The sequence below is a fragment of the Penicillium odoratum genome (genome assembly GCF_028828045.1).
Source record: "Penicillium odoratum strain IBT 22623 chromosome Unknown utg000002l_segment0_segment0, whole genome shotgun sequence".
Classification (NCBI taxonomy): Eukaryota; Fungi; Ascomycota; class Eurotiomycetes; order Eurotiales; family Aspergillaceae; genus Penicillium; species Penicillium odoratum.
In genome coordinates, this window is record NW_026643144.1 from 1084182 (window position 1) to 1098970 (window position 14789).

A 14789-nucleotide genomic window follows, 5' to 3' on the forward strand; every position below is an offset into this window, starting at 1 on the left:
CTAATATAATCAAAAAGCCCAACAAAAGTTATTCGACCGCGGGGCAGTCTTTCCTTACGTGGTGCTTGTGACAAATAGCTCTATCGCATCACACCTTGTATCCGAACTAAGCCGCATCGGTTTCAATCCCCACTCGAGCTAGCAGGGATTTCTTTGAAAATGGAGCTCCTGGCAACTCGATCGGTGGGTACTAATCGAATAAAACTTTGATCTTGTGTCGATCACCAATCGGACAATTCAAGCTCATGGCCATGTATCCCCGGTTAACAGAACACTGGACTTTAATAGTTCAAATTCATCTCAATTGAATATTGAATATTTATCACTTGTTAAACAATTTGCTCTTTAGACTTTCTCATCAAAATGTCCGTACAAGTCTATGCTAAAATCCACACCGCTTATTGCCTGAATGTGGATCGATCTTCAAGCTAACCCGAATTGGTTCAAATTGTGGCATCTGTTACGGAAAGTTTATAATTCTCCTGCCAATCTCTGCATCGGATGTATGCACGGCTCAAGTCAGATGTGCATTCCGAACATTTCCATCTGTGCCAAGTCGATCTTCAGCTGGTTGGGTCGTTAAATTAGCCAATTAAACTAACGAAAAGGGTAAGGTGTCAACCTGCTAAATCAGTTGAATTAACGATTCAGTGAACTTTTTAGCCTCTTCGACAGTTATACGTGGGGTTCCCACTCGCTTGAGCTCACCGCTCTATAGTCATTATGAGTAAAATAACTCATGAAGCTTATTCATGTGAATCGTACGATCAACCAACACTAACCAAATTCCATTTGTCTCGGTTTCTCAGGAGGCAGAACGCAAAACCTGATTGAGAGCATGATATCCAGGACTCCTTCCATGAAAGGATGGCGTCCCTTCTTACGGCCATGCAAGCCAGTTCAGAAGACTCGGTGTTTCAGCAATACTAGATCAGTACTCAAAGATACGGTGCAAGAGGCAAACCAAGCAGCTCTGGACAGACTTCCACTTAAAAATGTGCTCCGTTCAATGGTGCTGATGTCTTTTATTTCTTCTAAATGGTTACTTCGTCCATCATTGGCTATCCTGGCAAAGATTGTGAAATCAAAATCCGGGTTCTGGAATCCAGACCGAAACCCAGTTTTGAACAGACTTCTCCGGTGGACAGTATACGAGCAATTCTGCGCTGGTGTTGATAAGATGGAGGTATTGCGATGTGTGGTGGATGTGAAAAAAATGGGCTACCATGGAGTCGCTCTGGGGTACTCGAAAGAATGTGTCCTGGATTACACAGGTGGAGAGCAGAAGAAGCGGGAAAATAGCACAGATTATAATGCCTTGTGCTATGAGATAGTCGAGAAGTGGACAAAGGAAACTCTGCAAACTCTACGCATGATTAAACCTGGAGACTCTCTTGCTGTGAAGTAAGTTTTCTGATCTCTCCAAAGTGAACTTCCTATCTTACTTATCTAGGGTCACGGGTGCTGGTCCTATTGCCGTGGATGCTCTACAAGCATGTCAATCCATGCCTACAGTGCTTGAAAATGCCCTTGAGGCAATCTGCTTAGAAGCAAAAAAAAATGGCTCTTCAATGTGGCTAGACGCCGAACAACAAACCCTGCAGCCAGGACTCGACGAATGGGCCATTCATCTTATGCGAAAACACAACCGTGAAGAAAGGATCCTGATCTACAATACGATTCAAGCCTATCTCAAGGGTTCCCAGGCCAATGCCGAACGACATATCACATTAGCAACACAGGAGGGCTGGGGGTTAGGCATCAAGCTGGTTCGAGGTGCCTACATTGAACATGAGGATCGGTCACTGATTCACGATACCAAAGAGGATACTGATGATTCTTATAATCGTATCGCTCAAATGTTTATCAATCAAGAGCCTCGAACGGGGTGGAAAGACGATCTACAGTTTCCGTTGACAGTGCTCGTTCTGGCTACCCACAATGCTGATAGCGTCAGAAATGCAATTTTGGCACATCACCAGAGGCTGTCTGCCGGGTTGCCTACAGTGGTCTTGGAGTGTGCTCAACTTCAAGGAATGGCCGATGAACTGGGCTGTGAGCTCTTGCATGCGGAAAGCATGTCAATGAGCCAAGAGGTCATTCCTCGCACTTACAAGTTCTTGACTTGGGGGTCTGTTTCGGAGTGTATGGGCTATCTCCATCGTCGGGCTATTGAGAACCGCGGGGCTGTGGAAAGAACGCAACATATGACCACTGCCCTGAGAAATGAGTTGGGTCGCAGGATTTTAAAATCGGGAAATATTTTCTCTCTTTCATCGTTTCTTTCCCATAACTACCCCTGTTCAAGGTGGTTGCAGAAAAATTTATTTTCCCTGCGCAAATCAGTCAGTCTATGTCCTCTGTCCTAATGTCTAAGGTATTTACTAACGCCCATAGAGAGAGTCGATTCGCAGCCGGTGAATCCATATACCCGCTTGATTAAAAATCAAACAATTACAGTCATTCCATCCTTCACTCTCGAGTCAGGTGTTACATTGAACAATGTACCCGTTGCATATACTACTCATGGTGTTCTCTCGCCCAATGGTGATAATGTCCTGGTTATCTGCCACGCTTTAACCGGAAGTGCCGACGTCGCAGATTGGTGGGGTCCTCTCCTGGGTGGTCCTGGTCAGGCCTTCGATTTATCCCGATTTTTCGTGGTCTGCCTGAATAGTCTGGGTAGCCCATACGGCAGTGCGAGTCCAGTGACTTATAAGGACGGAAAGCCAGAGAATGGCTACTATGGTCCTGAGTTCCCCCTTACCACCATTCGCGATGATGTAAAAATTCACAAAATGGTTCTAGATGATCTCGGCGTGAAGCAGATTGCAGCAGTGGTTGGAGGCTCAATGGGTGGCATGCTTACTCTCGAGTATGCTTTCTTTGGCAAGGAATATGTGCGCTCCATCGTGCCTATTGCCACCTCGGCTCGCCACTCAGCCTGGTGTATTGGCTGGGGTGAAGCACAGCGCCAGAGTATCTATAGTGATTCCAAGTATGACGGTGGTCATTATTCCTTTGATGATCCGCCCTCTACTGGTCTTGGGGCAGCACGTATGTCAGCGCTGCTTACCTACCGCAGTCGTGACTCGTTCGAGTCACGTTTTGGTCGGAACGTGCCAGAATCGATCGAGAAAGCAAACATCAATGGCACTGAGAAGCTTCCCGCTCACTCCAATGAGCACTGGACAATCCATAACGATGGCCACCGAGATGGAACGTACAGGGATCCGCAATTATATGGCACCAAGACCTTCTCAAACTCAATGCCAGCCAAGACCAAATCTGTTCGCAGCCATCCTAGTCCACCTACCTTATTCACTACTCAATCTTACCTCCGGTACCAGGGAGAGAAGTTTGTGAATCGATTTGATGCCAACTGCTATATTTCCCTAACCCGCAAGCTTGACACTCATGATGTGGCCCGGCATCGTTCTGCCAAGGCTACCAAGGACCCTATCCATGACGCTCTTTCTCGAGTAGAGCAACCCACTTTGGTTCTGGGTATTGAGTCAGATAGCCTTTTCGTTCTTACCGAGCAACAGGAGATTGCTGCGGGTATCCCCGACTCGCGCTTCAAGCGCATCGAGAGCTCCGAGGGCCACGACGCTTTCCTCCTGCAGGTCAACCAGGTCAACCTCCACATCTTGGATTTCTTTCACGAGGTTCTTCCTGATATTATGGGTCCGGGAAATAGTAATGATACATTCCGCACATAATTAGTGCTGACATGTATATTCCAAGGTTTACGGATGATATGTTTTCAAGAATAGATGTTTCCTTCAGATTCTTTGATAGCCCCTGATGTTTAAATAGTTCTTACTTCCAGGTCAGAATTTACTAGTCTATGTAATGTCGTAGATCAGATCGTCTTGACCTTACATACATCAAAACGGGTTCATGTCAGATGATGACGAGTGACGCTGCTTAGTTTGTTTGTTGACAGAGAGAAAGCATTGCCCTTCCGGGACATGGCACTGTCTGATCGCTGAATCAAGTCTGGCGCGGAGTATATCTCTTTATTTTTTCTTTTTATTCCATAGTCTTAGTTCATTCGTTCAACTGTCTTTTTTCCTTTCAACTTGACTTGCTGTGTTATAAATACGGTGACTCAACTGTATATGCCTAGTTTTGCAATCGGTGAACGTTAAATGTTACAAGTATAGACTGCTATATTAATGGGTCTCTGAGGCTCTAAGGCGCATCGCATTTTAAAAATAGAATACAATACCGATGCTGCGGAGAACCTAGCAGAAGCTGGAAAAAAATAATTACAAAAACATACAGCAGTCATGATTCGCATGCGGTCACCCACCATACTACTGACTAACCGGCGTGTGGCTTAAGTACGGCCAGTAGTCGGGTGAGTGTCGGCCGGGTGAGAAATTGTCCCATCAGAAAGCATGTTAAGAGTTCGGCTTAAGAAAACTCGTCGCGATAGCTCGTCTCGCGCACGTCGCCTTCCATGAACACTAGACGATCTTTGAGGCCACGTCCTAACGCCTTAGCCGTTGCGATCTCGATCGTAGCCCCGGTGAGCTCGATGCCGATGCCAGTGGTCCCAGAGCGGTGACGAAGTCTTCAATTATTGCTCCTGCTTGCACAATGGACGCCACTTGGACGACTCCAGATGCTGGTAAGAGTGATAAATAAGTTTGATTGTGGAATCAAGGCTGACAAGAACACAGCTGCCTCAGTGCTTTGACCGGCAATGCTACCAACCCAGCTCCATTTGGCGAACATATATTGATCCCCAACGAGCCTCTTGAAACATCCGATCCGAATCCCGGAAATTCTTCGAACTCGAAAATCTTCCATTCCATGGGCAACCTGAGGTAAGTCGGCTTTGGTAAAGCTTTGATATTTAGTAGCTGATTCAGAGCTAGATTTTCTCGAACATACTTGGATTTGAAGTCGATGAATACCCCTTACCTGTTGGCGCCAACATCTTGCAGGTCCATACTCTTCATCGCCATGGATCACGTTACCCCAGCTCTACCGACACTGTCGCGTCCTTCGGAGCAAAAATCCCAGAGCTTGTCGCACGCGGAAGGAAACTTACTGGAAAGCTTGCATTCTCAAATCATTCGGGATATAAACTAGGCGAGGAAGTCCTAGTCCCACAAGGTCGCAGGGAACTCTTTGAAGCGGCGTGCTAAATTACTACAACTACGGCCAGCTTCAAAACTCTTCGACCAAGCTTTTGGCTCCGTTTACGAACGAGAAAAGTGTCATGAAAAGTGCTGAAAACTTCCTGGCTTGATTTCCTGGGCTTGAAAGGACCAAGTCTGCTAACCTTCAAATCATCAAAGGGGGGTTGGGATACAACAACTCCCTCGCCGGCTACTATGGATGTTTCAATACATTCTTATTTGTCCTTGCTCCAGCATCCATTCCTCACGAAAAGTGGAAGGCAATGTATCTCAATAGAATCACCAAAAGGCTCCGAACCTTCGTTGAGGATACACTGGACAGCCTCCGATACATATGACGCACAGGAACTCTGCCCTATGAGACAATTAGTCTTGGCTACAGCAACCTCTGCCAGCTGTTCACCATTGAGGACCACTTTGATTACATGATGGACATTGAATACCAAGGTATTTTCGGGTCCTTCAACGCAACGGGTCGTGCACAAGGCATCGCTTGGGTGGAGGAGTTCCTGGTCAGAGTTAAACATCACTTGCCCGATATGACGGGGACCGACACCAATTCACCCTGGATGACAGCAACGCCACATTCCCGGTGCACCAGAATCTACACTTTGACTTCACTCACGACACATCGATCGTCGCAGTCGTGACTGCGTTTGGCCTCAAGCAATTCGCACAGGTTTTTCCTTCTACCGGGTCTCCAAAAAACCAGCAATTCTTCACCAGCTGCACGGTAATCCAGATCATCAAAGCTCCGCACCCTATTTCAGCGAAACGGCCATCGTTGACCAGCACAAGCGATGTCTACAACACTACCGGTGGGGAGACCTGGTATGTTCATTTCTTGCAAAACCAGCAGATCCTCCCCTTAGGACAGAGCTTTCCCTGTTGCGGTGATCGCAATGATGGATGGTGTGAACTCCTGACTTTCCTAGAAATTCAAAAGAGCAGCTTGGCCGAGGCCAATTTTGACTACACCTGCACTGGAAATTACTCTGCGGTCGCGTACGGAGATGTCACAAACGGTGCGCCGGATTAATTAGGTTTCATTTTTGTTAGTAGGCGCTGGGAGTATATGGCTCTCGTCCCCTTTAGGCTTAGTAGCACCTGTTCATGAGGTCTTTCTCTTTCTTTTCTTTTCTCCGTACCTTCTAGTCTATGCGCTCATTCATACGGTATTGTAGCCTTTCGCCTTTTTTCAGCCCCAGCTCCAAGAATTTGTTACGCAGGAGCTGAGAAGAGAAACAGCAGAGTTAATGAAAGGACAGCTAACTAACTACGCCTGATCAACTAGGCATCACATTTCTCACCTCATTCATCAGGCACTAAGGCATCAAGGCAACTGGCCAAGTCAGGCCGCCACTGCCATCAGTCTAGTCAGCATTTGCCACATCGCTAATATACAGATATAATTGGTCCGTTCTACCTGCTGTAGACCCACTGACTGAAGTCTAATCTTTGGTCCTATCGGAGACACCGTTTCTCGTTTATTTTCGTTCCTTTTTTCAATCAAACAAAATCGGATGACTAAGACATGCATCCAATGGGGATTCCCATGCTGACAGGCACGAACTCCCTATTTTTAAGCTTATAGATAGACCCATCTTCTTGCATATGTCACATTTATGTGTCAAGAGACTCAATAGGTATCTAGCAGACAAGCTAGACATGAGAGAACTTACTTAATCATCAGTTATAATCTCATTCAAAAGATCAACTGAGCGACAGGGTATTCTAATTTGACTCATAGATCAGCTCGTTACAGTTCCAATATTCTCTCACAAACACTCTCGCTAATAAGTTATGAAAAAAAGCTTGAAAAGTGCTGTCGGCCTAAATTTCCCCAGGTTGTGTGGCGCTTTACTGCTTTCCGCTAGACCACCTCAGCTGCTCGCCTATTTCAACCCTCGACAGTCAATAGCTCCTTTCTCCACCACAGCCACGTTTTCATGGAGGATCTCGTCAAAAGACCATGCGCCCAGATTTCCACGATGTCCAGAAAATATAGATAAATATATAAGCCTGTTGGCTCTCCCAGGGCTGGTGGCCCTCAGGGCAAACTTTTCGAAGCGCTTTACACATCCCGTCACACGCTCTCGTCCTCCCCCCAAACACTATACTCGTTCATTATTAAAAGTAGCGTGCTACTTTCGTGTTTTCTGTTATGGCCGTCTCGTGCTCTTCTCTTGATGTGATCAAGGGAGGTACATCCGACTACTCGTCGTATTGGTCCATGAGTGCAGGCCCAGACGTAGCGAGCTTCCCGGTGATGACTACAGGTGGACCGACAGATGATAGCACTTGGCTGTGAGTGAAAACAACTAATAAAGCAATGATCCTAAGGAAGCTGACTATATCACCAGAGAGATATCCGACTTTACGTATGACTACGTCGTTGTCCGCCAAAACATTGCCGCCGTGAATGTGGGAGGAGAATATGAGGTGTCTCTGGCCTGGTCAATGTCAACAAATACCTCCAGCGATGCAGCAAGCTGTATCTTGGAGCTTGCGGTCGATTCCAACACCATCATTGCGACTGGACAATCCGCTAGCGGCGTCCGCCCCGTCACTGGTTCATGGGGGACAGCCACAGGTACCTTTGTACCATCCTCTTCGACTGGAATCCCATTTGTGATCACCGTCAGCTGTTCTGAGGGTACATCATCTGATAGTCCTATTATTGGATTGGCGGATATTTCAATGGTCTCTTCTACATGTTCCACTGCTACTGGTACATCATCTACGGCGGCTTCCACCAGCGATTCATCCACAACTACAACTCCGGCGTCTTCAAGCGCTACTACTACCGCTACTAGCAGTGACAACCTGATTCCGCTTGATGGTCTCAGCACCGGCTACGATACCAGCACCACTGCGACCAGTACTGAGTCATCGAGCGTTACTCCTACCACCACTAGCAGCGACAATCTGATTCCAACTGATGCTCTTAGCACCGTTACCTCTTCAGCAAGTACCGAGTCTTCAAGCGCTACAGCCACATCTTCGACTTCTGTCTCCACCACAGCTTCCTCTACAACTTCGGCGACCTGGACTGCATCTACTGGAACGATTACGACGGACGATGATGGATCCACGACATTAACCGGCAGCACTACCGATGGCGACTCTGCTTCGGCGAGTGTATCAGTCGACACGGATGACTCGACAAGTGCAGTGTCTGGCACCGTATCAGTGACCACCACCTCTGCAACTCGTAAGCGAGATATTCTATCATGTACATTGTACGTTTCCCAGGACTCGGAGGTGATTTCCACCACTGTAGTTGACGCCGGCCACTCGGTTCCATTCGTTGCCTGTCTTGCAGCCGACTCCTCGGGCACTGTTGACATATTGGTTGACTGCTCCGGCTCGGGCGGTACTGTTGAAGTTTCTGGATTGACTGTGGCCTCCGGTGACACCGTGGAAGAATCATGTGCGGCTTCTACTTCTACCACTTCGAAGGCGGTTGCCTCCGCCTCCACCCCGGCCGTGAGCGCCCATATCACAGGCTCTTCCACATCTATGATAAGTACCCCGGTACACCATCGCACAAAGCCAAGTCGCTCTGCCTGTGCCTCCCGGAGTAGATCCTTGTCTGGCTCCTCTGGATCTGGGTCCGGGCATGGCTCCTCTACCTCTGGATCTGGCCAAATTACCACCTCTGCTTCTGGCTCTGGCCAATTCACCACCTCCACAATCTTGACTACACGGACAAGTACCATCACCGAGTGTCCCTCCACTGTTACCAACTGCCCGGCCCGTGAAAAGACCACTTACTTGACCACCGAGACTGTCGTCGTTGGAACTACTGTCTGCCCCATTACCGAAGGTGCCCAGCCCACTGCTACTGGCTCTCCGTCAGGTAACGCCAATGGCTCCACTGAGCAAATGACAACTTCCACTGCCTTTACTACACGCACCTCGACAATCACCGCTTGCCCGTCCTCCGTGAAAGATTGCCCTGCAACTGAAAAGTCCACCTATGTCACTACGGAGACGATTATTGACTACACCACTATCTGCCCTGTTACTGCTGCCGAGGCTACTCAAACCGCAAGCTCGACTGCTTCATCCTACATTGGAACTGGCTCTACTGGCTCTACTAGCTCCGGATCTGACTCTGTATCCACTCCTTCTCCTACTGACTCAGGCTCAACCTCTGGGTCCAGCTCTGCCGCTGGCTCTGGATCGGGCTCTGATTCATCCACATCTACCGCGTACACCACCTCGACTGGTTCCTTCACCTTGGAGAAGGCTGGTATTACCTCCACGCTTCCTATTACCGCGGAGATTTCCACTGCATCCGAATCTACGGAAACCTCTCAAGCCTCGTCTGGTGTCGCTTCAGCTGGATCTACCGAAACTTTTGAAAGTGTCACCAGCTCAGTTGACTCCCTCACCTCTGAGAGCCAAAGCTTCACGTCCACCATTTCCAGCACTACTGAGATAGTCGCAGCAACTGGCTCAAGCGAGGCATCCGAGACATTGTCTGCTGCCGGAACTGGGTCCAGCCTTGCCACTGCTGTGGGAGTTACAGCTACTGAGGTGAAAACGGTTGAGACCGCCTCCCCTATTGCTACTGGAGCAAGCACTCTGGGTGTATCTTCGTTCTTGTCGTCGTTCACCACGGCAGCCACGGAGAGAGTGTCTTCCACCTCCATCTCGACAAGTGCCCCTGCCTATAACGGAGCTCTTTCTGCCTTCTCTCCCAGTCTCACTGGGATCATTGGCGTAGTGATCGCTTTATTTATGTAAAGATTCAATATGTACTATAGCTACAACTTGTCTTATCTAATATAATTCTAGTATAATATTGAAGTACTTACTTTGACCATTGGCCTTTTCAGTGTTATGTAGTACATACAATAGGAAACCAAAAAGTAAATTCGATGCGAAGGCTAATCAAATACAACTCATTCACCCTCCCCCACTTCTTCTGGGAGGTGGGAATGGTCATGGCATTCCTTCTCTAAATTCACGTTTGGAATTCGTAATTATGTCTCCGAACGTCGCAAAAGTCCGACAGACAACCCAAATGATAAACAAAAGTGCAAAAACATACAACAGTCAGGATTCGCATGTGGTCACCCACCATACTACTAACTAACCGGCGTGTGGCTTAAGTACGGCTGAGCGGACGGGAAGCCCTGTTCTCCACACCCTATGGTCGTATGTAATTGATCTTGCCTGGAGGAGAATCATATAGTGATGGAATTTTATGTTAATGTGGGGATGTAAGTCAGGGAGAAGAGTGAGTGCGCAATAGACAGGGTGAGAAGCAACGTGAGAGCAGGTGAGAGATCCGCCCTCGGCGGACTGAATATATGATCTTATCTGGACTAGCCTCACCCACGTATTCAGCTCTCGATGGTTTACATAGCCGCTTAGCCCACAAAGACTACAGTATTGCCCCTACCAGGCTAATGACGGTCGCCATCGGCCGGACTTTTTTATCCCAGCTCACCACCAAGAGACGTATGATCTACCTTTGTTTAGAGCAGGAACTTTTTTGTATTTCAATTATTCACTATAGATGGTATTAACACCGAGAGGTGTGCTCCCACCTATGTCAGCCACTAGGGTGCTTCAGACATGGCGGGACTCGCTAATGTCCTCAAGAATGACATCAGTCGCCTTCTCGCTGACCATGTAAATCGGTAGGACAATAAAGAATCCAGGAATGCGCGGGAAGACAGATGCATCAACTACTCGCAAGTTTTTTACGCCGCGGACACGAAAGCGGGAATCAAGAACAGCTTTTGGGTCCCCATCCGACCCTATAGGGCAGGTACATGAAGCATGATGGCCCCACGCCTCATTTCTGATAAACTGCTTCACCTGCTCTACAGAAGAGACTTCATAACCAGGTGACTGCTCTTCAGGAGACTCATTATCGGACAGTGCGATGTTGTCCATGATACCGCGCGCGAATCCAACGCCTTCGACAATGGCGTCAATGTCCCGCTCGGATGCCTCTGTCGCGGCCACACTCGTGCCAAAATAATTGAAATTGATATCAGGCACGTCCCGAGGATCTGCTGAGCCGAGGCTGACAGTTCCCTCACAGTTACGCGTGTGAGCCTTCAGTACGGCCCACGTGAAATGTTTCTTGTCGAAGGTGGCGCGTTCAGAATGCCCAGGATAGTAGCCCTCGAACAAGGTAGGGCCGCCGAAGATGAAGAGATCAGGGTCCCCATCAGCATATTTTGACTTCTTCGACATGCCGATATTAAGTCCATTTGATAGATAGGGTCCACACTGGTGCTTCCACTCTTGTAGAGCTGGGTCCCCAGGTTTGCCGAACGTGCATTCTGCTATGGTCTGGAAGTCATCCCTTACTTTGCTGACAACGGGAACCTCGTAGCGGTCCTGAAGATTGGTGCCAACGCCCTGCATATCTTTCACAACAGAAATCCCAAACCTTTCTAACTCTTCCTTCGGGCCAACGCCGCTCAACTTGAGGAGCTGCGGTGTGTTAAATGCTCCCGCCGCAAGGATGACCTCTCGAGAGACGAGAACGCGGTGCTTGGTAGCACCGGTGGATGAAATTGACCGGGGATCGGCCTTGTACAGACTGCTGCCTTCGAGGAACTCGACACCAATTGCCTTGGGCGCGTTCTCACTGACAGAATTCTCCTCGAAAAGCACACGTGTAGCGAGGCAGCCTGTCCTAATATGCAGTGGGTACTTATTAGCCGTATCAATTATAAAGTCCCGAGTGCCGCTTCGCTTTGCCTGACCCATGGCCAGGGGTATATGATAGATGCTTTCAGTTTCATCTCGATGAGGATCACTGGAATTAACGTCCCGCTGCAGGAGTCCAAGTAGTTGGGCAACTTTTTCGGGGATTAGGCCGAAGACAGTATTTCCCATGGCAGTAGCAGCAGCAGTGATAATAGAAAAAATCTTAGAATCCCGCAGGATCGACTCCAGATCAGGGCGGTTCGTATTTAGCCAACCGGTGAAGCCGTGACCAAAGGTACCATGTGGGAGATACTCGCAGTGCTCCAGGCGCCTGAAATACTTGCGCATATTCTTCGGGTCCCACGAAGTGTCGCCGGTGAGATTGACGATGTTTGACCAATCACTCTCGTGCGGATATATGGTTATCAGAGCATTGTGTGCCGTACAGCCACCAAGCGTTCCTGCGCGCGGGTAAAGGATGCCTTTCGGCTTCGATCCGCTTGGTGGATTCGATCCGACATATAATTCTGCAGTGGTTGTCTCCCAAGTCATTTTAGAATCTTGCTGCGCAAGGGTCTCGTCCGCATAATGTTTGACGAAATAGTCCCAGCGCATCTTTACGTCCTCTGTGGACAAGAAATGAAAGCCTGGGACCTGCTGGTGGATGTTGGATCCCTGATCATCCCCTGCTTCGAGCAGGAGAACTTTATGGCCGTTCCGGGCGAGATTCGCGGCCAAAGGTCCACCGCCGGCCCCTGAGCCGACTACGACATACTCGTAGCCATCAAGTATGTCGACTACCTCCTCTATAAACGCGTCATTATCGACATCTGTGGCGCTTACAGTCGGCCCAGGCACGCATGTTGTGGAATATTCGCTCATGGTTACATGTGTAAACTCTGAGTTTCTTTTTGACAAGCCACATTTTTTCAATTTTAGTCTGTGAGAGGTCTTTTATAACCTTTTGCCAGTGGAACAAAGCTCACTAACCGAAGATTCAAGAGCTCATCCTCGCCAGACAATCAATACAACATGATGCAATTATTACTCGAAGACTCAATTGAGGCATTAATGGACGAATAATCCTTAAGCTAGTGCAATGTCACCACTTGCGGAACGTTCCAGACTGTTGTTCTAGACATCCACGCCGTCACTGTTTAGTCTGGTTCCAACACGAGTCTCAAGAGGCCTACTGAAATATCACATTATAGTGAAACGGGGTTTCTGTTGAGGAGGGTTTGTACCATGAACACTCGGCTTCAGTGACAGCCTTAGCTAGTACGATTCAGGTGAATTCTAGATCCTGTAACTTCTGAGCGTATGCTTGCTGCATTGCATTATAGGTATAACCATGCTTTCAATATGTATTCAAAAGCTCAATGACTGTCAAAGACTTTCCAAGGGCTTTAGGAAAACTCCAAATGCTTTACTCAGTGATGTATCAACAATAGTAATTATCTTAAGATGCCAATATACTCTAATAACCACTGGTACAGGGGCTATTTAACAAACTTACATACTAAACAAATGAATATGAGGATCGACTAACTGCTCCTATCGCTACTCAATGTTTCTTTAATCTCAACAACTTATGCCATATTGGTCCTTCTTCCCCTCCTCTTATCATCAGCAGCGGCCTGAATTTCATCAATATACAGCGACATGCATGCCACCTCCAGTGCAGTCTTGATGGCTTTTGAGTTGAAGACTTATATGTGCTCGTAATAATCCAAGGGTACAATGGTCATACCACTCGTGATTAAATATCTCTGAGGTTTATAGTGGATGCTACCACAGAAATATTACGATAACAATTAAGCTTTGTCCAATCCACATAATTTGGTCCAAAAGAAAGGCCAACAGCATTGACCGCCGCTGCCAGGGCGACATAAAAGACTTTCTGCCTAGTTCTATGTAGCATGTGACAAAATGTCTGGATCTAAAGAAAATTGTTTTACGAGGATTTAGACCCTAATCTAGAGCGTTCGTGGCGCTACTGCGTCGCTGCGACCGTGTATTATGTTCTTTACATGACTTGTCATTATGACATCATATGTACTAAATGGTATTGGTTCTGAGTTTCGGACCCGAACCTCCCTGCTGACTGTCGTATGAATAGTGCATATATAGTCAGCCCCCAACAGTATGCAATTGAACACTATCATCGAACAGCTTCAGCCGCTCATAAATCCATTCAATAGTGGATTGGCATTTCATAGGTCAACTGTAGAGCAGCTATCAACTCACTCACAACAGACTCACTACATATCAAGCAAATCCGTACACCATGATTCGTGCTCCTCGCATCTTGCCGTCTGATCCAGAAATACTGGTGATTGAAGGTATCCCCGCTACGATACAGCCGCAGCATTCCCACCGCCCGGGTATGTACGACGATCCTAGTGCTATCACACGAGGTACCTCGCAAATTGAAGCAATTGATCCCAACGCTCCACCGAGTGGCCCTGGCTGCGAGAATTGCGAAGCTACCAATGGATGGTGGTTCCATTTACGTCGGTGTGCCAGGTGCGGACATATTGGCTGCTGTGACTCGTCTCCATCACAGCATGCTTCCAAACATTCTTTGTCGACTGGACACCCTATCATTCGCAGCTATGAGCCTGGCGAGGATTGGTTCTTTGATTACCGCACGGAGGAAACGTTTCTGGGCCCGCCCTTGCTGCCTCCATCACATCATCCAATCAGCCAGCCAACACCGGGGCCCAGAGGCAGGGTGCCACGGGACTGGGAAAGACACTTGCATCTATGATCAACCCGTGTCTTTCAAAGTGTTATTGTTTCTAGGTCAAATTCCGCGCTCTGTGCCTTCTTTCTTTCATTGTGCTGCAGGGCTTGTAATCCCTTCTTATTCGTCTTCAGCTAGATCCTGAACCTCCATCTAGCAACTCCAAAATGCATCATCTCGATTATTTCCTTCGTTCGCTTTCG

General features: G+C 47.9%; 6 protein-coding genes across 6 annotated transcripts; 3 read left to right on the forward strand and 3 right to left on the reverse strand.

The window, feature by feature from the left end:
• Positions 1-1505: 1505 nt before the first annotated feature.
• Positions 1506-3722, forward strand: N7520_002437 (Homoserine O-acetyltransferase; the record flags this gene model as incomplete). The annotated part of the gene is made up of 2 exons (XM_057136372.1): positions 1506-2235; positions 2461-3722. 2 exons carry the CDS (start codon positions 1506-1508, stop codon positions 3720-3722), a joined length of 1992 nt encoding a protein of 663 aa, XP_056999058.1.
• Positions 3723-4608: 886 nt separating this feature from the next.
• N7520_002438 (histidine phosphatase family protein) lies at positions 4609-6195 on the forward strand (the record flags this gene model as incomplete). Its single annotated transcript, XM_057136373.1, has 4 exons — positions 4609-4639; positions 4730-4838; positions 5527-5668; positions 5758-6195. The coding sequence occupies 4 exons, from the start codon at positions 4609-4611 to the stop codon at positions 6193-6195; spliced, it is 720 nt and encodes a 239-aa protein (XP_056999059.1).
• A 1816-nt stretch (positions 6196-8011) lies between these two features.
• N7520_002439 (uncharacterized protein) lies at positions 8012-8878 on the reverse strand (the record flags this gene model as incomplete). Its single annotated transcript, XM_057136374.1, has 1 exon — positions 8012-8878. One exon carries the CDS (start codon positions 8876-8878, stop codon positions 8012-8014), a length of 867 nt encoding a protein of 288 aa, XP_056999060.1.
• Positions 8879-9478: 600 nt separating this feature from the next.
• Positions 9479-9817, reverse strand: N7520_002440 (uncharacterized protein; the record flags this gene model as incomplete). Its single annotated transcript, XM_057136375.1, has 1 exon — positions 9479-9817. The coding sequence occupies one exon, from the start codon at positions 9815-9817 to the stop codon at positions 9479-9481; it is 339 nt and encodes a 112-aa protein (XP_056999061.1).
• Positions 9818-10742: 925 nt separating this feature from the next.
• N7520_002441 (GMC family oxidoreductase) lies at positions 10743-12722 on the reverse strand (the record flags this gene model as incomplete). Its single annotated transcript, XM_057136376.1, has 1 exon — positions 10743-12722. One exon carries the CDS (start codon positions 12720-12722, stop codon positions 10743-10745), a length of 1980 nt encoding a protein of 659 aa, XP_056999062.1.
• Positions 12723-14127: 1405 nt separating this feature from the next.
• Positions 14128-14610, forward strand: N7520_002442 (uncharacterized protein; the record flags this gene model as incomplete). Its single annotated transcript, XM_057136377.1, has 1 exon — positions 14128-14610. One exon carries the CDS (start codon positions 14128-14130, stop codon positions 14608-14610), a length of 483 nt encoding a protein of 160 aa, XP_056999063.1.
• Positions 14611-14789: the final 179 nt, after the last annotated feature.